General features: G+C 52.4%; 1 protein-coding gene and 1 long non-coding RNA gene across 2 annotated transcripts in view; one reads left to right on the forward strand and one right to left on the reverse strand.

The window, feature by feature from the left end:
• The first annotated feature begins 408 nt into the window (after positions 1 to 408).
• On the forward strand, positions 409 to 21,146 carry POLR2A (RNA polymerase II subunit A). Its single transcript, XM_004013289.5, has 29 exons — positions 409 to 900; positions 7,820 to 7,952; positions 8,095 to 8,231; positions 8,336 to 8,509; positions 8,674 to 8,955; positions 9,266 to 9,427; positions 9,536 to 9,756; positions 9,927 to 10,059; positions 10,535 to 10,659; positions 10,753 to 10,963; positions 11,764 to 11,973; positions 12,058 to 12,226; positions 12,415 to 12,509; positions 12,657 to 12,860; positions 12,987 to 13,209; positions 13,616 to 13,799; positions 14,180 to 14,351; positions 14,446 to 14,551; positions 14,637 to 14,842; positions 15,965 to 16,189; positions 16,330 to 16,576; positions 16,872 to 16,972; positions 17,785 to 17,889; positions 17,979 to 18,161; positions 18,391 to 18,594; positions 18,747 to 18,933; positions 19,043 to 19,156; positions 19,313 to 19,462; positions 19,566 to 21,146. Exons 1-29 carry the CDS (start codon positions 808 to 810, stop codon positions 20,720 to 20,722), a joined length of 5,913 nt encoding a protein of 1,970 aa, XP_004013338.2. The 5' UTR covers positions 409 to 807; the 3' UTR covers positions 20,723 to 21,146.
• LOC114116879 (uncharacterized) overlaps positions 21,085 to 22,100 on the reverse strand; it is a 47,474-nt gene continuing 46,458 nt past the window's right edge. Inside the window, exon 3 of the long non-coding RNA XR_003590709.3 lies at positions 21,085 to 21,357. This is a non-coding gene — a long non-coding RNA (uncharacterized LOC114116879). The remainder of the gene's footprint in view (positions 21,358 to 22,100) is intronic.

A 22,100-nucleotide genomic window follows, 5' to 3' on the forward strand; every position in this document is an offset into this window, starting at 1 on the left:
AGCCACTTGGGAGGATCCGACGGGCCCCGCCTCCTTCATTACCGAGTCTCAGAACAGACCATTTTCCAGCGTGGGGGATTATATTAATAAGAAACTTTAGCTAAAGATGAAACCGCAAGCCAAACTAGAATAAAACTGGCCTATATTTACCCTCGAATCTGTAAACCTTAAACCTTGGTGCTGGAGGGAGTAACGAAGGGAGGCGGTGGGGTAAAAAAGTTCCCTTCCCCATCGTCGTTTCAAAAGGTCACCCAGCCAGGGAGCTGAGAAGCGACGAAAACGACTCGAGCGCGCGCCCCGTGCACGCCGGCGTAGGCGGCCCCGTAGCGCAAAGGAGGGCGGGAAAGGAAGGGGCGGGGGAAGCTGGGGCGAATCTATAAAAGGCGTCATTCGGCCAGTTCTCTCCTCAGAAGCGCCGAGAGCGCGGCCGGGACGGTTGGAGAAGAAGGCGGCTCCCGGAAGGGGGAGAGACAAACTGCCGTAACCTCTGCCGTTCAGGAGCCCGGTTACTTATTTATTCGTTTCCCTTTTTCTTCTTCTTCCCCCGAAACCTTTTCCTTTCCCTTCCTCTTTTTTTTCTTTTTGGGAGACGGAAAAAATCTCCGCAAAGGCGGAGGGGAGCTCCTTTCACTCCTTTTCGTTTCCCCGCCTCCTTCCCTCCCCCACCTTTCCCTCCTCCGGCTTTTTCCTCCCAACTCGGGGAGGTCCTTCCCGGCGGCCGCCCGGACGGGGTCTGAGCGCCTAGGTGGAGGCGGCGCAGGCTTTTTGTACTGAGGTTTGCGCCTGCGCAGCGCGCCTGCCTCCGCGATGCACGGGGGTGGCCCCCCCTCCGGGGACAGCGCATGCCCGCTGCGCACCATCAAGAGAGTGCAGTTCGGAGTCCTCAGTCCGGATGAACTGGTAAGCGGCTCTGCCCTCCCACTGCTCCTCCCTCCCGCATCGCGGGCGGGGCTTGACGATAACCGTGGAAACTTGGCACTTCTCTTGCCCAAGGGGACCGGAAGGGTTAGTGGCGCCAAGGCAGTGCTGGGTCCAGCCTCGGCTAGCCAGAGTTAAATTTTCCTAGGGGGTCAGCAAGTTTAGTGCTGTGTCCGAGCTGGGGGCCTTGGCAACAGGAGGGGTTGGAGGGTGAGCAGGAGGGAGAGAAGGAGGGTGATAGGCTCCACACCACAGTCACCAACGTTAAATGAGATGACACGAATGCTAAGAGGCCTTTACAAGTTTGGATGAGAAGTCGAGCCCCCAATATTTTTCCCTCCCCCTGCTACAAATGTTAACTGAGTAGTTGCTACGTAATAGGCAGAACAGATGCTGGGGATACAGAACTGAAAAAGACGAGGACCCTGTCTTCTAGAATCTAGAGCACTTTGAGAAGGGGCAGGGAAAACAGACAATAAACACGAATAAATGAACAAGATAATTCTGTTAAGGGCAAGTGCCTTGAATAAAGTGAAACGGTGTTACGCGATGGATGGTGAATGAAGTGAGGCTTCTTTAGATGGGGTGGTGTCAGGGTCTGGAAAGGCCTGGGATGACATTACCTGAATAATGAGAAGCAGCCAGTCTCCTAGGCCATAGGTTCTTGGACAAGAGCTTTTCAGGCAGAAGAAAGAGTAAGTGCAAAGGGCCTGAGGGAGGGTGTGCCCTGGAAGCTGAAAAGTGACCAGGGTGGCTGGGGTTTAGTGGTGAGAAGGAGAGTGTTACTAAACCATTGCTGGAGACGCCTGAGGTGGGGCAGGCCAGGTGGGATATTGTAAATCATGGTGAAGAATCCAGATTTCATTCTGTATTCAATAGGAAGCTATTGGAGAATTTATAAGCAGGAGAGTGATATCAAATTTACATTTAAAAACAATGACTGGTTTGATTGTTCTGTGAAGAACTGACTGGGGAGGAAGACTAAGTGGAAGCCGGAGGGACCAGGTAGGGAGGGCTATGGGTGAATCAGACTCATTTGTGGAATGAACTGGAGGAAGCCAGTGAGCTGGAAAGAATGGAATTGAATAGCTCTGTGGATGGAGACAATTTTGCTAGAGGCAGGGGCTCAGCTATAGGAAAGCTGTGCCAGGAATTAGAATGTCCTGAACTCAGACCACACACAATAAATTCCAGATGGAGTGAGGTTGACGTCTAAAAAGCAAAACTATAAAGCACTCAAAAAGTATAGACAGCTTTTGGGGGTTGATACCAGGGGGAAAACCCTTAGTAGGAATGAGTGAATTATGGGTAAATTTTATTGAGTGCCTGTTATGTGATAGACACCCAGCTAAGCATTTTATCTACAAAGAAGAGCAAGGCAAACTGAAAAAATAAGAGCCACTTCTGTTTGTCAGCGACACCGTGAACAGCTGAAAAACAGATTGGGAAACTGTATTTGCAACGTGACGGATGAGGTTAGGTTCCTTAATGTATAAGGAACACTTAGAAATCAGGAAGGCACAAATCTGGATAAAAGGATCAAGGTTACGAATAGGCAGTGCATAGAAGTAGGACAAATGGCCAATAGAAATATTCAACTTACTAATAAAAAGTGCAAGTTAAACACAAACTTTTTTTTCTTACCTGATTCTTCCCTGTTGACAAAAGCACTAGGAAATAGGCATGCTTACACAATTTTTGGTAGGGATAGCTTGGTGTATAACCTTCTTGGAGGACAGTCTGACAGTGTGGATTGTTTAATATGCATATTATTTGGCCCAGGGCTGCACTTCTAAAAATTTATCCTTAAAGAAAAGACTATTAATGTCTCTCCTCAAGTATGCCCCTCCCCCAGCCTTGCCTGGTTCAGCAAGCAAGGGAGGGCTCCACAGTGCATCCAGAGGCTCCTGCCCTTAACCCCAAAGCCATCTTTTTGACTCTTCCCTTTCTCCCAACCTCTGCTCTGTCTGTCCGCCAGTCTGTTGGTTCTGCCTTTTAAAATGTGGTGGAATCCAGTCATTTATGACTGGCTCAGCCACCATGGTTCACCCCACCATCGTCTTTCCCATGGGGTGCCACGGTAGTCCCAGACCCTAGTTGTTTCTGTTAGAGTTTGCAGAGCAGCTAGAGAGATCTTTTCATGGCATCTCTCCCCTGCATGGAATTCTCTTCAAAGGATCCAGACTGCTTACTCTGTTCTGTGAGGTCCTGTGCTTTCTGACTCCTGCTGACCTCTTCATCTCATTCCCAATCTCCTTTTTGCTCTTAACGTCCCTGACCTGCTGGTTGATCCAGAACTAGGAGCTCATTCCTGCCTCAGGGATTTTATTATTCACTGTTCCTGCTGCTTAGAAAAGCATTGCTCAGACCTCTGCGGGTCTGTTCCTCTGTGTCAGTATCAGTATGTTTTCTGCTCGGATGTCCTATCCTTAGCCACTGTTCCCCAACCGCCCTATTTAAGTAGCATCTTTTTGCATTCTCTAACCCCCAGTCTTGACTTTATTCTACTTCCTACTGGTCAGTACTTGAAAGGATTAGTGTTTTTGTTTCTTACTTCCTGAATAGAATGTAAATTTCATGTAGAACTTTGTTATTCCCCTCTCTTCCTCCAGCATCTCAAATAGTGCCTGGCACATAATAGGCATGTAGTAAAAGTTACTCGAATAAATGGGTGAAGGAATAGTTGGACAGGTACATAAAAATACACATAGAAGGATTTTTACTGCAACATTGTTTGTAAATGATACTGTTTGAAATTCTAAGTCACTTAAGTATTTGCTACTAGGAATTCTATTTAACAAAACAGGGTTTATTATAATAGAATAAGACTCTCTTAATAGGTTAAGTCCCCTGACTCCCTATTTGCAAACTCCTGAGGCACCGCAGCACCCACAGGGATCCAGTGGGAGATTTTTAAATTTTAGGAGAAGCAGAGCTCATCTGCCTGATGCCTTGGGAACCACTCGATTGGGGAACTTTCTTTTCAGCATTGCTGCTAAGTCACTTCAGTCGTGTTCGACTCTGTGTGACCCCATAGACGGCAGCCTACCAGGCTCCTCTGTCCCTGGGATTCTCCAGGCAAGAACACTGGAGTGGGTTGCCATTTCCTCCTCCAATGCATGGAAGTGAAAAGTGAAAGTGAAGTCGCTCAGTCATGTCCCAGTCTTAGCAACCCCGGGGATTGCAGCCTACCAGGCTCCTCCATCCATGGGATTTTTCAGGCAAGAGCACTGGAGTGGCTTGCCATTGCCTTCTCCCTTTCAGCATTAGATGGCGCCAGATCCCTTTCAATGACGTCATATCTGTGAAGCTGGGGTTTTAGCAGTTGCTAAATACTGGGCAAGAATCAGTGTGGAACCAGAGATAATACTGGTATCTGATTCTAAGATTTGAGAAGCGCGGTGCGCAACAGGTGTCATAAGTAATTGTGGTTATTCTGGATAACCACATAACAAAACCAATAACATCAAATTGTTATTTTATAAATAAAAATGTTATTTTAATACATTAAAATTTGTCTCAGTTTTTGTGTATTGTTTTTTCAAAGGGCTGTTAAGCTGCTCTCATGTAAATCATTACTAGGTTGTTTGGATCCGGGTATTTAACAAGTGGATCTCTTTTGGCTGTGACAGGTAGTGGGCAGTAAGGGCATTGTGAACGGCTAAAGTTTAGGAATCTGGAGAAAGGAAAAGGTTCTTCAACAGTATGCACAATGAGGCTCCGTTTGTGGAAGAATGGGAATATATTTGCAATTTTTAAAAAGCATGGAAGGCTGTTCACAAAATTTCACAGGCATCATCTCTGGTGTATAGGCTTTTGCAAGACTGATTTTCATCTGCAAGGCTTACTGGCTTACCATTTATATCATGCTTCGTGTTAGAGGGAATAACAAAGTTCCACTTAGGCCTGGAGAAGCCTCTTGGGGCTCAGATAGTATAAAAGGTAAAATGTTTTCCAGACGTCTTGACAGTAGTGTATGTGTTGAAATAGAGAGGGCTCTTAGGCTGACTGTAAGACACAGCAGTCTTTTCTGTTTGAGGAAGGTTTGGGCTGTTGTTGCCAAGGGCTTCCCGGTGGCTCAGAGGGTAAAGCGTCTGCCTGTAATGCAGGAGACCCGGGTTCAATCCCTGGGTCAGGAACATCCCCTGGAGAAGGAAATGGCAACCCACTCCAGCACTCTTGCCTGGAAAAACCCATGCAGCAGGTGTTCACTGAGCCCCTACCCTGTGCTGGTTCTTTTACTAAACAAACGAAACGTGATCCTTGCCCTCAAGGATTACAGTCCAGTGGGAGAGACAGATGTGTAAACAAGTAATTAACGTTGGGCTGAGAACTTTGCTGGGGTGTAGATAAGGCTAGAAAGAGTTGAGAATGCTCTCTAAAGAGGTGACATTTGAACTGGGCCTTGAAAATAAGTTTGCTGGAAAGGAGAGCATGTGAAGAAAAGGAATTTTGAGAAATCTATTGTAGTTGGAGCAGAAGTGTTGAGCCCTTGGAAGTCAAACCTTTACCGTATGGGCAGTACAAACCGATAGATGAAGGATTGGGGGCTGAAGTCTTTTGTGTGTAATCCAAAATATAACTTAGGTAGAGGGGTTACTCCAGAACATTCCAGGACAGCCTCTGGTCCACTTTCAATGCCTGGGAGCAGAGGGAGTCTTTAGAAGGTGGCTGGTTTGGTGAGCGTGGACTTGGAGCAGAGGGACGTGAAAAGCCTTGAGTGTGATTTCCTTTAGGTCTGTCTCTAGTGACCTCTGGAAGCCAGATTCAGGCCAGCTCCTGCTTCGTTGTGTTTCATTCAAGGCAAGCAGACTCTTCTGTTGTGTGTCTCATGAGACACGATGCAGCTGATGGGGTCTGGCTTCGTGAATTTAGTCAGCACAGGACCTGTCTCCTTGAGGTTTCATCAGGTCATCTGGATGAGCATTGTGGATGTTTAGAACCTCTTAGCCCTGTATCTGTAGACCACTACCCAGCAGTGGCTAATCAGATTTCATTATGAGAGGATCATTGGTTTAACTATAAGGGAACAGCCTTTCTCTTTTCAAGTTCTTTGAGGGCACTTCCCTGCAGTGGAGGGTCCTAAGCAGTTTAGTTCAGTTTCACATGATCCAGGAGAATAGAGGAATGCTACCTGCCCAAGAGATGCTTAGAATCTATGAGGAAGACAAACCCCAACAGATAACTTCATTGTGTTATGAGATGTGCAGTGATGGAGGGGTGTGGAAGCATGGGAGGGGCACCAGTCTGCCTGGGGAGGCTGTGTAAAGGCTTTCTGGAAGAAGCAGTGCCTGAGCTGAGTCTTTTAATTATTACTTTTTGGTCTTTGTTGCCGTGCACGGGCTTAGCTGCCCGGCAGCATGTGGGATCTTAGTTTCCCAACCAGGGATCGAACCCGTGATCCCTGCATTGGAAGGTGAATTCTTAACCACTGGACTGCCAGGGAAGTCCCTGTATCATATTTTAGATCCCACGTATGAGTGATGTCATATGGTATTTGTCTTTCTGTGTTTGCCTGACCTCACTTGATACGATTATCTTTAGGTCTATTCATGTTACTGCAAGTGGCATTATTTCGTTTTTCATAACTTAGTAATATTCCATTGTATGTACGTATTACATCATCTTTAGCCATTCATCCGTTGGTGAGCGTTTAGGTTGTCTTGGCTGTGGTGAATCGTGCTCTGGGTGTCCTGGAGTTTAACTGCCTGTTTCCGCTGCAGTACCGTAGGCTGATGAGCAGGTCTGGAATCAGAGCCGGATTTGACTCCTGCTGGCTCCTTGAGATTGAGGCCTTGGGCAGTCGCTTTATAGCCTCAGGTTGCTCATGGCAAAGAGCAGGAATTCACTAACAGCAGGTTCCTGGTTAGGGTTAGACAGCCACGGCACATTAGGCATGTTTAGTGCCTGGCACGAAGTTGACACTCAAACTAGAATCTTTTATTACATTCTTCTGAGTTCTTCTCTGTGGAAGTTTAGTGGACCAGAGCTTAACCAATTGTAAAGTTTCTGGTTTTCAGGGTGTGAAAAGTTGCCATGGGTTTCCTTGAACAGCTCAGAGCCGAAGTCTCTTCTCAGGTTGTACCTGTTTCTGAGCTCTGCCTTCTCGCCTGTTCCTCCACTGAATTGGTCCCGTTGAGTCCTGGCTGTACCTTCCCCAGGATTCTCACCAAGGGCCAAAACCCTCAAGCCATCTCTTGAGGCTCCAGGGTTCACCCTGAAAATTTTCTGTGCTCCAGACAGTTTTCACCAACCCTTTGCTCTAGCGCCCCCTCCTTCTGTCTTATCCTAAAATGTCTGAATGTAGAAGGGGTTCAGGCTGGTCCAAGCCCTTGAGAAAGAGGAGGTGACAAGGATATAGGCAAAGAGTGCCTAACTTTAGGAGGTGAGGTTAGAGTTGACAAGGCATGTCTTGGGGCAGCATACCTGGGCTGTCAAGGTGTGGGTGGTCATACGGGGAAGTTCCTGCTAGGGACCCCAATTCTGGCCTTGGTTTCAGCTTTGGGAAAGAAACAATGCATTGATTTTTTCCCTATTCTTTCCCCCTTTGAAGCAGCTTTATTTCTTTTGCGGTTAAATTCTATGGATGACAGTGGCCTAGAATTCAACCCAGAGGAATGAATAGTGTGTGTGGAGCCCAGAGCTGCCCACACACTGGTCTGCATGCCCTGTCTCACTCAGAAGGTGACTGGAATGAGCTTCTGACTTGTGGTATTTGACTTTGGCATTTTCAGAATCAAATATCACACACACTGACCTCCCACTCCTCTCACTCCAAGCTAAACCTACTCAGCTCTTTTGTAAGTAGTTGAGGGTCCTTTGAGGCCTCGGTATAGAGCTCACCAGCCATGAAATCTGAAAAGTAGGGATTCAGTTTAGTACGGGCCTTTCTTTTCCACAGAAGCGAATGTCTGTGACAGAGGGCGGCATCAAATACCCAGAGACGACGGAGGGAGGCCGCCCCAAGCTCGGTGGGCTGATGGATCCGAGGCAGGGGGTGATTGAGAGAACGGGCCGCTGCCAAACCTGTGCAGGTGAGCGGCGGGGCGTCTGGCGTGGACCCTGGAGGGAGGGAGAGGCTTGCCTCACAGAGAACTGGGGCTGAGCGTGGAAGCCTAGAGACCTGGTCTCTGAGGTGAGCGCTGGAAGGAACATGTCGCGTGTGTTTTCCCACAGGAAACATGACAGAGTGTCCTGGCCACTTTGGCCACATTGAGCTGGCCAAGCCTGTGTTCCACGTTGGCTTCCTGGTCAAGACCATGAAAGTTTTGCGCTGTGTCTGCTTCTTCTGCTCCAAGTTGCTTGTGGACTCTGTGAGTGGGAGACAGGCTCTGGCCAGGGGGAAGGGTTGCTGCGGGGTGGTGGGGAGGCAGGGGAGCAGCCCCAACTGACCCCACTCTGTCTGCTCTGTTCCCAGAACAACCCGAAGATCAAGGACATTTTGGCTAAGTCCAAGGGGCAGCCCAAGAAGCGGCTCACACACGTCTATGACCTCTGCAAGGGCAAAAACATCTGCGAGGGCGGGGAGGAGATGGACAACAAGTTTGGTGTGGAGCAGCCTGAGGGCGATGAAGATTTGACCAAAGAAAAGGTAGCTGGGGCTGCCCAGACTGTTGGGAGCGGGCGAGGGCAGGGTGGTCTTGGAGAGGGGAAGGGAGAAGGCAGCAGAAGCGGCAGGACCTGAAGGTCACAGAAGAGTGAGGGACTGGCAAACCCACCCTCTGGGCTCTGATGGCCTCTCTGTCCCTTTGGTAGGGCCACGGTGGCTGCGGTCGGTACCAGCCCCGGATCCGGCGCTCCGGCCTGGAGCTATACGCAGAATGGAAGCATGTCAATGAGGACTCTCAAGAGAAGAAGATCCTGTTGAGCCCCGAGCGGGTGCATGAGATCTTCAAGCGCATCTCCGACGAGGAGTGCTTTGTCCTGGGCATGGAGCCGCGCTACGCCCGGCCTGAGTGGATGATCGTCACTGTGCTGCCCGTGCCCCCGCTCTCCGTGCGGCCCGCTGTCGTGATGCAGGGCTCTGCCCGCAACCAGGTCAGCAGCTGTGGGGCCCTACTTCATAGCTAGGCTGGATATCTGGGCAAAGGTGTGTGTGGGGGTGGGGTGGGGAAGGTGTGCGGGGTGCCAGACAGATCATCCTGGTGTGAAGACACCTGCCGCTTGCTGGCTGTATGACCTTTAGTGAGCCCCTTAAGCAGGTTAAAGCCCATCACGGTGCTCTGGATCTGTGAGCCGAGAGCCCAGAGCTGCCACCCAGGGTGGTGGTAGGGGACAGGGGTGAGAGACGCTGTATGCTGGCATGTGCAGGGTAGCTGGACGGTGACAGTGCTGACTTCTGCCTTAGGACGACCTGACCCACAAACTGGCCGACATTGTCAAGATCAACAATCAGCTTCGGCGCAATGAGCAGAACGGCGCAGCTGCCCATGTCATCGCCGAGGACGTGAAGCTCCTCCAGTTCCACGTGGCCACCATGGTGGACAATGAGCTGCCTGGCTTGCCTCGTGTGAGTCAGCAGGGTCCCCGCGCCTAGAGCCTGGGAGAAAGGGGAGGGGGTCAGGGTGGGGGCCAGTGCTGAATGCCGGGGTGCCCCCCGCCCTTTGTCTCCTTACAGGCCATGCAGAAGTCTGGGCGTCCCCTCAAGTCCCTGAAGCAGCGATTGAAGGGGAAGGAAGGCCGTGTGCGTGGGAACTTGATGGGCAAGCGTGTGGACTTCTCAGCCCGCACTGTCATTACCCCCGACCCCAACCTCTCCATTGACCAGGTCGGCGTGCCACGCTCCATTGCCGCTAACATGACCTTTGCGGAGATCGTCACCCCCTTCAACATTGACAGGTGTGCTCAGTTCAGAAGTCCTGCCTGGAGGGGCCAGGAAGGCAGCGGTGCTCTCCTAGCTTCGAGAGAGCTTTGAAGTTGAGACATTCAAGCGCCATTTGTAGCCTTGGGGGAGGAGTGACGACAGGGCTCTTTGGAGAGTGATTTATTCATTCCACTTCTCTCCCTAGACTTCAGGAACTAGTGCGCAGGGGGAACAGCCAGTACCCGGGAGCCAAGTACATCATCCGGGACAACGGTGATCGCATTGACCTGCGTTTCCACCCCAAGCCCAGTGACCTTCACCTGCAGACTGGCTACAAGGCATGTAACAGGCTGGGGGTCTGGCTGGAATGGGGCAGCTGAGGCTATCCTGTTTATTAGAATCTGTGTCTTTTAAAAAGGCTCCTGCTATCCTAGGCAAGCTTGTAGCTGCCAGCTGCTGGCATTGGCAGTGAGGGTGGGGGTCATAAAAACCCACGAGTAGCATGAGGGACACATGGCAGGAAAGGGAGATTGGCGGGGGTGGGAGTGCAGGGTGCCTGGAGCAAAAGGTTTCATGGTCAGAGCACCTTGAGGTTTTGTCCCCCAGCGGACTTCCCTAAGGTTTGGGTACCGTGTCTTCGTTTTCTCTGATAACCTGGAATCTGGCCTAGGACCTGGCCCAGAGCAGGTGCTTAGTAAGCATTTTAAGTGAAATGACACCACAGCGCGCCTGTCTCGAGTATCTCAGGCCACTGTGACTTCACTCTTAGCACTCCTCCTTGACTGAGGTTTCTCCCGCCTCTCACCTCCCCAGGTGGAACGGCACATGTGTGATGGGGACATTGTTATCTTCAACCGGCAGCCAACTTTGCACAAAATGTCCATGATGGGTCATCGGGTTCGCATCCTGCCCTGGTCCACTTTTCGCTTGAATCTTAGGTCCGTCCGCCTGCTGAGTGAGGTGGTGGGTCTGGGCTGCTCCCTGGGTTTCACTGGAGCATCTCCCCGACTCACCGTCCTCTTTCACTGTAGCGTGACAACTCCATACAATGCCGACTTCGACGGGGATGAGATGAACTTGCACCTGCCACAGTCCCTGGAGACGCGGGCTGAGATCCAGGAGCTGGCCATGGTGCCACGCATGATTGTCACCCCCCAGAGCAATCGTCCGGTCATGGGCATTGTGCAGGACACATTGACTGCTGTGCGCAAATTCACCAAGAGGGATGTCTTCCTGGAGCGGGTGTGTGATCTGGGACAGGTGGAGGTGTGGAGAACCTGACCTGGGTGGGCAGGGCCCAGCACAGCAATGACGGGGGAAGGGCAGTGACCTGCTGATTTGCTATGCAGTGTCCTGTATGTGTGGAGAAGGCAATGGCACCCTACTCCAGTACTCTTGCCTGGAAAATCCCATGGATGGAGGAGCTTGGTAGGCTACAGTCCATGGGATCACTAAGAGTCGGACACGACTGAGTGACTTCACTTTCACTTTTCACTTGCATGCATTGGAGAAGAAAATGACAACCCACTCCAGAGTTCTTGCCTGGAGAATCCCAGTAACCGGGGAGCCTGGTGGGCTGCTGTCTATGGGGTCGCACAGAGTCGGACATGACTGAAGCGACTTAGCAGCAGCAGCAGCAGACCTGTATGTGAGACAATGGAAGGAAACGGGCTTAGCAAAGATCAAGGCCAAAAACAGTGTATTGCCTTAGCTCCATGTTTAGTTCCTTAAAACGTCGTGTAATTTCAGATATCCTCTGGAAAGTAAAGGCAAAGAGAGAAATAAGACTTTGTTAAAGTTCTATTTCTTTTGTCTTTATTTTCTAATTATTAAAAGTAGTTTGTCGTTACTGTTTAAAGAAAAGACTCTGAAATTTTGAACTATCACCGCGAATTTTTTCAGTGAAAGTTTGGCAGAGACTTCTTTGCCACTTTTTGCCTCTGAAATTTGGCTTTCCTCCTTTGGCAGGGAGGCCTCCCCTGGCATTCGCAAGCGTGGACGCCTGCAGTTCTGACTTCTGTCTCTCATTCTTTTTCTCCCAGGGGGAGGTGATGAACCTTCTGATGTTCCTGTCCACGTGGGATGGGAAGGTCCCACAGCCAGCCATCCTGAAGCCCCGGCCCCTGTGGACGGGGAAGCAGATCTTCTCCCTCATCATACCCGGCCACATCAACTGTATCCGCACCCATAGCACCCACCCCGACGATGAGGACAGTGGCCCTTACAAGCACATCTCTCCCGGGGACACTAAGGTGGGGCCTGGCTTCCTGATGCAACGGGCAGGGCTTCAGACCCGGGAGCACCAGCAGGGGCCGTGAACGGTGCTCTCTCTGCAGGTGGTGGTGGAGAATGGCGAGCTGATCATGGGCATCCTGTGTAAGAAGTCTTTGGGCACGTCGGCCGGCTCCCTGGTCCACATCTCTTACCTTGAGATGGGTCACGACATCACTCGCCTCTTCTACTCCAACATTCAGACTGTCATCAACAACTGGCTCCTCATTGAGGGCAAGTCTAGGGCTCCACCGAGTTCTGTCCACAAATCCTGTCCCTCTCACTGCTGACTGCTCTTCTCCCCTCCCCTTCTCTTCCCTCCTTGGCTTTGGTTCCCTCCATCTATGCTCTTGGCTGTGAGTCCGTCTCATGTTTCTTGGGAACCCAAAGAAGGTGTTGCTGATGCTTCTCCTCATTTCCAGGTCATACCATTGGCATTGGGGACTCCATCGCTGATTCTAAGACTTACCAAGACATTCAGAACACGATTAAGAAGGCCAAGCAGGATGTAATAGAGGTGAGAGCGGAGGCTGGGTAGAGGCTGAACCAGGGCCTCCCAGTGGCTTTGAACTGAGGAGGAGTGACAGGGACACGGGGCTGGGAGGGACAGGGACCAGCAGAGGTCAATGTCCCCCTGAGAGTTGCGTCTCCTTCTTTGCACCAGGTCATTGAGAAGGCACATAACAATGAGCTGGAGCCCACACCAGGGAACACCCTGCGGCAGACATTTGAGAACCAGGTGAACCGCATTCTCAACGATGCCCGAGACAAGACCGGCTCTTCTGCCCAGAAATCACTGTCTGAATACAACAACTTTAAGTCTATGGTCGTGTCTGGGGCCAAAGGTTCCAAGATCAACATCTCCCAGGTGAGGAGCCTTTTTTCCAGCAGAGGGTCCCTTGGAGGTGGGAGGAGGAATGGAGGGGTGTGCTGTTAGGGCGATGCGTGGAGAAACTCGAGGGAGGGGATGCAGCCCAGCTTTTCTGTCCCCCAGGTCATTGCTGTCGTCGGGCAGCAGAACGTGGAGGGCAAGCGGATCCCATTTGGATTCAAGCACCGGACCCTGCCTCACTTCATCAAAGATGACTATGGGCCTGAGAGCCGAGGCTTTGTGGAGAACTCCTACCTGGCCGGCCTCACGCCCACTGAGTTCTTCTTCCATGCCATGGGGGGCCGTGAGGGGCTGATCGACACAGCTGTCAAGACTGCTGAGACTGGTGAGGCCCCAACCACCAGCCAGTCGCAGGGAGGAGCCCAGGCGGAGAAAGCCTTGGGGTTTGAGTGGGGTTCTCAGGCTGAAGTCTTCAGTCTCCAGGGAAGGCATTTTGGCCTCTCTGGAAAGAACAGAGACTGAAGGTCAAGAGTTAAGCAGACCTGGCTGTGCTGGGGCATTCCATGTCATGGGGATGGAGCCTGAGGCTCTCTGCTCCTGACCAGTCACGTGGGGATGGTTCCTCAGGGTCTCTACTGGGCCCTGGTTGCATCTGGTGGTGGTGGGCATGGCTTTCCCTGAGGGGCCACCAGCTGGCTCCCTTGAGCACCAGAGTGGCCAGCAGCACTCTTCCTAAGGTAGAGAGGCTCCTGTTCTTGCTCTGGGCCCCTCAGTTGATTCTCTGCTCCTAGGGTACATCCAGCGGCGGCTGATAAAGTCCATGGAGTCGGTGATGGTGAAGTACGACGCCACCGTGCGCAACTCCATCAATCAGGTGGTGCAGCTGCGCTATGGCGAGGATGGCCTGGCGGGCGAGAGTGTCGAGTTCCAGAATCTGGCCACCCTCAAGCCTTCCAACAAGGCTTTTGAGAAGAAGTGAGGAGGCTGCTGGCGGGTGGTTGTTGCCCCTGGGGCTCAGGGCCAGGGTTGTAGGAGTCCCTGTCTCCCCCCGAAACCCCCCAAGGTGAGATCACCTGGACGGTATCTTGCAGTGAACCCTTAACCTTATCATGCTCCTTCCCCACCTCTGTGGCAGCAGCCACGTGATGGGAGAGGGTGGACAGAGAGCTGAGACTTCGGGGCCTGGTGTTGGTACAGAGCAAGCCTAGAGGGCGGGCACATGCTCAGGGCTGCTAGAGGACCTTGGCTTTGGATCTCGTTTCCCTCCCAAGATTCTTCACAGCCCGGCCCATAGGAGGAGTCACACCCTGTTCTGGCTGGGATCTTCACCTTGATTCCACCCCTGCCACCTGCAGGTTCCGCTTTGATTACACCAATGAGAGGGCCCTGCGGCGCACCCTGCAGGAAGACCTAGTGAAGGATGTGCTGAGCAACGCACACATTCAGAATGAGCTAGAACGAGAATTTGAGCGGATGCGAGAGGACCGGGAGGTGCTCAGAGTCATCTTCCCAACTGGTGACAGCAAGGTGCGTGTGGGCACGAAGGGATGGGCTGGAGAGGGGCTGGCCCTGCACAGCTGGCCCTGACTTGAGATCCTGCCTCCCTGCCCTCCTGCCCTAGGTTGTCCTCCCCTGCAACCTTCTGCGCATGATCTGGAACGCTCAGAAGATCTTCCACATCAACCCTCGCCTTCCCTCTGACCTGCACCCCATCAAGGTGGTAGAGGGTGAGTAGCTGCCATGGAGCCACCAGGCCAGGCTCTGCTGGCAAGTCCTAGTCTACAAGCTCTTTATCTCTTGCTTGGCCCCCAGGCGTCAAGGAGTTGAGCAAGAAGCTGGTGATTGTGAATGGGGATGACCCCCTGAGCCGGCAGGCCCAGGAGAACGCCACCTTGCTCTTTAACATCCACCTGCGGTCCACACTGTGTTCTCGCCGCATGGCCGAGGAATTCCGGCTCAGTGGAGAGGCTTTCGACTGGCTGCTTGGAGAGATCGAGTCCAAGTTCAACCAAGCCATTGTGAGTCCTGTACTCCTCACCCCAGCCTCAATTCTCTCTTTTGACCTGTTGACTTCTCTGGGCTGTGAGAACCTCCCACCTCTGCCCACAGCTGCCTGATAGAGTTCTCCTTCATTGAGACACTGCTGTGAACCAGGTCCTGTGTTGGGGGCTTTATTCCTGTATTTCTCAGGAGTCTTAAGACGACCCTCATAGAGGAGGGGTTGTTAGTGTTAGTTCCATGTTGCAGAGGTAGCTGCTGAGCCTTGAAGAGGTAAATGCATAAAAGATGCTCAACATGATCAGTCATCAGGGAAATGCAACTCAGAACCACAGTGAGATTCTACTTCATGTTCACAGGATGACTGAAAGAAAAAGTAAAGTGTTGGTGAGGGTGGTGGAGAAATTGGAGCTCTCGTACATTTCTGGAGGGGTGTTGCAACTGCTTTGGAAAACGTCTGGCAGTTTCTCTAGAGTTTAAACATAGAGTTACCATCTGACCCAGCAATTTTATTCCTAGGAGCAACCCCAAGAAGCATGTGTCCACACTAAAACCTGTTGCAGGTGTTCACAGCAGTTTATTCATAGTAGCCAAGCAATGGAAACAACCTAAATGTGCCTCCATTGATGAAGAATAAACAAGACAAGAGCATATTATTTTGTGATAAAGTAATGAGCTGTCAAGCCGTAAAAGACTGTGATCAACTTTAAAGAATAGTATTACTAAAGAAGAAAGCCTGTTTGAAAAGGCTACATACTATATGATTCCAATTAAAAGATTATCATTTATGGTATGTGATTAGAAGACTGTTATCAAGTGAATATTTACCTCACAGTTTCGATAAGCACTGTATGCTAATTGTGAGGTAAATATTCACTTGATAAAAACGAAGGTTTTAGATGGCATAGTCCCTTTTCCTGGGTGTGCAGCCCATTGGCCACTGAATGGTGTATGTAAATGGAAATGCTGTCTGAGGAAGGGGATGATCAAATAGACTCTGATCTTTAAGTCTCTCCCTTTTCCAAATGCTTCTGTCCAGCCCTGACAGCACCTCACTCCTATTCACCGGGGGTGGTAGAGTGGGGTAGGCAGGCGGATTTGCTCTTCTGAGAGCAGCTCTTCTTTCTCCCCATCATCCCCAGGCCCATCCGGGGGAAATGGTGGGAGCTCTGGCTGCACAGTCCCTTGGAGAACCTGCCACCCAGATGACCTTGAACACCTTCCACTATGCTGGTGTGTCCGCCAAGAACGTGACTCTGGGTGTGCCCCGACTTAAGGAGCTCATCAACATTTCCAAGAAGCCAAAGACCCCCTCACTTACGGTCTTCCTGCTGGGCCAGTCTGCTCGAGATGCAGAGAGAGCCAAGGTGGGACTTGGGTAATGAGTTTCGGGGTGGGAGGAGGAGGGGACCCCTTCCTTTCAATGAGGGTGTGGAATTCTCTCTCCAGAGGGGTTTGAAGAGGCCTTCGGAGCCACCTGAATGTCAAGAATCCCTCTTTCCTCCAGGATATTCTGTGCCGCTTGGAACACACAACATTGAGGAAGGTGACCGCCAACACGGCCATCTACTATGACCCTAACCCCCAGAGCACAGTGGTGGCCGAGGATCAGGAGTGGGTGAATGTCTACTATGAGATGCCTGACTTTGATGTGGCCCGAATCTCCCCTTGGCTTTTGCGGGTGGAGCTGGACCGGAAGCACATGACTGACCGGAAGCTGACCATGGAGCAGATTGCGGAAAAGATCAATGCTGGTGAGGCCAGGAAGTCCTGTCCGGGCTCCCCTCGCTCTCCATCCTGTCCCTGCGCTCTCATCCCAGACACGCCGCCCGTACCCACCAACTTCCAGGCACTGGTTCTACTTCCCCAGGGCACCTCTGTTCCAGGTCCCTTCTGCGGTGCCTTTTCCTCCTCATGCTTTCCCCACCCTCCTTCTAGAAGGGTTCTGTGAGGAGGGGGAAGCCAGAGGAGAGCCCGCTGGGGAGCACTGTGGGCACCGCAAGTGGCCATAGTCCTACAGCTGTCGTCTGCCTCGCTCACTCTCCTCAGGCTTCGGTGACGACTTGAACTGCATCTTTAACGATGATAACGCAGAGAAGCTGGTGCTCCGGATCCGCATCATGAACAGTGATGAAAACAAGATGCAAGAGGTAAAGGGGACCCAGGCAGAAACTTTGTGTCAGACACGGGAAACCATTAAATCTGGTTCCTGACCATGGAAATTAAAATGAAGGCAGCACTGAGTGCCAGCCACACCATCTGGAGATGGAGGGTGGCTAACAATGATTTTCAAAAGTTCTAGCAGCAAAAAATCTATCCAATGTGAAATAGCGCCACATGGATAAACAGCTGGTGTTGATGTTGGGGTGTCCCCGTAGCCTGGTCACCTGGCTGTCTCCTCCCCGAGGGCAGGTCAGACAGTAGGAACGGCTGCATCCTTGGGAAGGTGGGGTAACAGTGCCTATAACGAGACCCAGGAAAATGCTCGACCAGTGAGTTCACTCCTGGGCATGGCTCCTGAAACATTGTTCGGCAGATGTGGATGCCTGGTGCTTTTAATCATAAAAGCTCAGAGCTTCATATGAACTGGCAGAGAGTGGATAACACGTGGATGCGTCTTGAGCGAGGACTATACACCTCTGTTCCATGGGGTCACACGTCAAGGCATTGGTGGGTGGGTGGTGGGTGTGCGACAAGGACCAGGACGAGAGTGGAGGCGCCATGTGCTTGGTTCCCGCCCTGGGAGTGCCCAGGGGGTGGGAATGGTGTCAGGCTGGAGGAGTGTAGCTGTCTTCTCTGAGGTTTCCTTAAATACCATGGTAAAAACATGTTAGAAAGTAACCTTATTGGAAGGAAGCAGGTAGGTCTGGGCCAGGCCCAGCTCTGTAGCTCAGGCTGTGGTCCGGGGTGAGGCCAGGGGAGCCGGAGGATTCTCAGAGGCCTGACTCGGCTTCTGCTGCAGGAGGAAGAGGTGGTGGACAAGATGGACGACGACGTCTTCCTGCGCTGCATCGAGTCCAACATGCTGACGGACATGACCCTGCAGGGCATAGAGCAGATCAGCAAGGTCAGCCGGCCATGCCCACTGCAGGTCCACCCCTGCACCCTCCTGCCACCGCCACCCGCCCAGCCTGAGCCTGCTCTGCCCCTTGCCAGGTGTACATGCACTTGCCGCAGACTGACAACAAGAAGAAGATCATCATCACAGAGGACGGGGAGTTCAAGGCCCTGCAGGAGTGGATCCTGGAGACGGACGGTGTGAGCCTGATGCGTGTGCTGAGTGAGAAGGATGTGGACCCTGTGCGCACCACATCCAACGACATCGTGGAGATCTTCACGGTGAGCCCCTGCAAGCCGGTACCCCGCCGTCTCTGGACCCCCTGGGTCTCGGGCAGTGGTTGTGGTCCATGCTCGCCCTTCAGGGCATTTCTCTGATCTGGTGGTTTCATCCCTGAATCCACTTTTGCATTTGGGCTTCATGGACTCCTGACTGGATCTGGGTGCTGGGAGCAGTGGGTGGGGAGCAGAGTTAGCGGGTCTTGAGGCTTCCCCTGCATCTGCACGCCAGGTGCTGGGCATTGAGGCTGTACGGAAGGCCCTGGAGCGGGAGCTGTACCACGTCATCTCCTTCGACGGCTCCTACGTCAATTACCGGCACTTGGCTCTCCTGTGTGATACCATGACCTGTCGTGGCCACTTGATGGCCATCACTCGCCATGGAGTTAACCGCCAGGACACTGGACCTCTCATGAAGTGCTCCTTTGAGGAAACGGTAGGAGAGAAGTGCTGAGTAGGTGGGGAGGAGGGCTGGCTGTGGGAGGAGGGCCTCCTTGGCTGAGTGATGGGCCTTGGTGCGGTTTTTCCTCTGTTGGGTGGGACGTGGGGGGTGGGGTGTGACAGCGTGTCCCCTCTTCCGAGGTTTAGGTGGACGTGCTCATGGAAGCAGCTGCGCACGGAGAGAGTGACCCCATGAAGGGGGTGTCCGAGAACATCATGCTGGGCCAGCTGGCTCCAGCTGGCACCGGCTGTTTTGACCTCTTGCTCGATGCAGAGAAGTGCAAGTACGGCATGGAGATCCCCACCAATATCCCAGGCCTGGGGGCTGCCGGACGTGAGTATGAGGGTCTGCGAGGTGGAGGTGGGAGCGGGGAGGCCTTGGGTGGGAGGGCAGCCAGGCCCCGGGTGTTCTTCTTTACGAGTCACCACGTGCCTCTCTGCAGCCACCGGCATGTTCTTCGGCTCGGCCCCCAGTCCCATGGGAGGAATTTCTCCAGCCATGACACCCTGGAACCAGGGTGCAACCCCAGCCTACGGTGCCTGGTCTCCCAGTGTTGGTGAGTGGCCGCCTGGAAAGACAGCCCTCTGGGTGGTTCAGAGGGTGGATGGGCTGGGCTCGTGAGGGGTTCCCATGTGGGGTGCTGGGGGCCCTGGAGCTCTGGGAAGGTGTGGGGCTCCAGCTCTGGTTTTAACAAACGTCTCTCTCTTTGCAGGGAGTGGGATGACCCCGGGAGCAGCAGGCTTCTCTCCCAGTGCTGCCTCAGACGCCAGCGGGTTCAGCCCTGGCTATTCCCCGGCCTGGTCTCCCACACCAGGCTCCCCGGGCTCCCCAGGCCCCTCAAGCCCGTATATCCCCTCACCAGGTGAGTGGTCCTTGTCTGTTAAAGCCAAGTTCATTTTCTCCTTGGCCTTGGCTTCTGGATGAATCTCTCATCACTTAACACCTCTTCTGCTTCTCTCCCACAGGGGGTGCCATGTCTCCCAGCTACTCCCCGACATCACCTGCCTATGAGCCCCGCTCCCCTGGAGGCTACACACCCCAGAGTCCCTCTTACTCCCCCACTTCCCCTTCCTACTCCCCTACTTCTCCATCCTACTCTCCAACCAGCCCCAACTACAGCCCCACGTCACCCAGCTACTCCCCGACCTCTCCCAGCTACTCACCCACTTCTCCCAGCTATTCACCCACGTCTCCCAGCTACTCGCCCACTTCCCCAAGCTACTCTCCCACATCACCTAGCTACTCACCCACATCACCCAGCTACTCGCCCACCTCTCCCAGCTACTCGCCCACCTCGCCCAGCTACTCGCCCACCTCGCCCAGCTACTCGCCCACCTCGCCCAGCTACTCGCCCACTTCGCCCAGCTACTCACCGACATCTCCAAGCTATTCACCAACATCGCCAAGCTACTCTCCAACTTCTCCAAGTTACTCACCCACCAGTCCTAACTATTCTCCAACCAGTCCCAATTATACCCCGACATCACCCAGCTATAGCCCAACATCACCGAGCTACTCACCTACCAGTCCCAACTACACACCAACAAGCCCCAACTACAGCCCAACCTCTCCAAGCTACTCTCCAACTTCACCCAGCTACTCCCCAACCTCGCCAAGCTACTCTCCTTCAAGCCCACGATACACACCACAGTCTCCCACCTACACCCCCAGCTCGCCCAGCTACAGCCCCAGCTCGCCCAGCTACAGCCCGACTTCGCCAAAGTACACCCCAACCAGTCCTTCCTATAGCCCCAGCTCACCAGAGTACACCCCCACCTCCCCCAAGTACTCACCTACCAGCCCCAAATATTCACCCACCTCCCCCAAGTACTCACCTACCAGCCCTACCTACTCACCCACCACCCCAAAATACTCACCCACATCGCCTACTTACTCACCAACCTCTCCTGTCTACACCCCAACCTCCCCCAAGTATTCACCCACTAGCCCCACCTACTCTCCCACCTCCCCCAAGTACTCGCCCACCAGCCCCACCTACTCCCCCACCTCCCCGAAAGGCTCTACTTACTCGCCCACCTCCCCTGGCTACTCGCCCACCAGCCCCACTTACAGCCTCACCAGTCCAGCCATCAGCCCGGATGACAGTGATGACGAGAACTGAGGGTGAGCTGTGCACAGCGGCACCTGGCTAGGTGGAGGGCGGCCTCAAGGTACCCTGCCGCTCTGCTCCCCTGTGGGTTACAGCCCCAGTCTGGCTCCCTTGTACATAGCTCCTTGTGACCGTCCCCTGTTGAGGCTCCAGGCCCACTTCTGCTGGGGCTTTTGTTTTGTTCTCTACTTGTGCTATCTCAGAACCCACTGACACTCTGTGGTGGTCTCCTTCTGCCCCACTACCCCAGGCCTGTCCCCAGATCAAACATCCTCGCTGTGGCTTGACTGGGGATAAAGGGTATTTTCACTTCTTAGGGGTAGGTCCAGCTCTAGGTCGTCACATCTGATCCTCGGGAAGAACAAAGCGAAAGCTGCCTCTTGTCTGTTATTTTATTTTTTGAACTTTAAATAAAGTTTACTAGTTTTGACCAAAAGTGTGTCTGTTGAGTGGTTTAGCAGGAGACAAGAGCACCCAGGCTCGACTCCCTGCCTGGGCTGCTGTTGCATTTCCAGTGTCGAGGCTGATCCCCGCTAGTGGCCAGGCGCGAGAACCATGCACGGACAGTACAGTCTTTCACCGAACGAACTGCACGGCAGGCATTGCTCTGTCTTGGCTTCGGGGTCGAACAAATAGGCCTCGTCCTGCTTTAAAACAACATTGACATAACATCTTTTCCATATTGTATGGGCTTCCCTGGTGGCTCAGTGGTAAAGAATCTGCCTGCCAATGCAGGAGACTAGGGTTCAATCCCTGGGTCAGGAAGATACCCAGAAGGATATGGCAACCTGCTCCAGTATTCTTGCCCGGGAAGTTCCCTGCACAGAGGATCCTGGCGGGTGATAGGCCATGGGGTGGCAAAAGAGTTGGGCACGACTTAGCAATTAAGCAACATAATACATAATTTTAGAAAAGTACAGAGAGGTGTAGTACAGAAGCAGAAAAGTTACTACCCTTACCATCGCCACCAGGAGGCATATTTTCTTGGGGTATTTTTCTTAGATGATTCTCAAGTCACTTCTGATCAGTCTTTGTTTTGGCCTCAAACCAACAATGAGATTATGAATACTAGGGTAGTTTTTAAAGCTGAAGTTAAAGGACTTCCTGATAATTTTCTATTTTCAGTTGGCCATGTCATATTTTGTTTGATGAGTTATTTTTTATAGTCTTACTTTGGCCACACAGCTTGTGGGATCTCAGTTCCCTGACTAGGGATTAAACCCTGGGTCCCTGGCAGTGAAAGCCTAGAATCTTCACCACTAAGCCATCTGCGAACCCTCTGAAATATTTCAAATAGTTTGGAAAGTAATATGGCCAAGATCTATTTACTAAGATTATAGATGGTAGATACCATTTTGCAATATTTAATCAAGGTCTTAAATTGTTTTGA

This window comes from Ovis aries, chromosome 11 (assembly GCF_016772045.2).
Source record: "Ovis aries strain OAR_USU_Benz2616 breed Rambouillet chromosome 11, ARS-UI_Ramb_v3.0, whole genome shotgun sequence".
Taxonomy (NCBI): Eukaryota; Metazoa; Chordata; class Mammalia; order Artiodactyla; family Bovidae; genus Ovis; species Ovis aries.

Coding starts and splice junctions, on each gene's coding strand:
- POLR2A (XM_004013289.5), top strand. CDS start 808: ATGCACGGGGGTGGCCCCCCCTCCGGGGACAGCGCATGCCCGCTGCGC. Junction 7,953..8,094: donor CCGCTGCCAAACCTGTGCAG/GTGAGCGGCGGG, acceptor GTTTTCCCACAG/GAAACATGACAGAGTGTCCT. Junction 14,352..14,445: donor TCCCAACTGGTGACAGCAAG/GTGCGTGTGGGC, acceptor CTCCTGCCCTAG/GTTGTCCTCCCCTGCAACCT.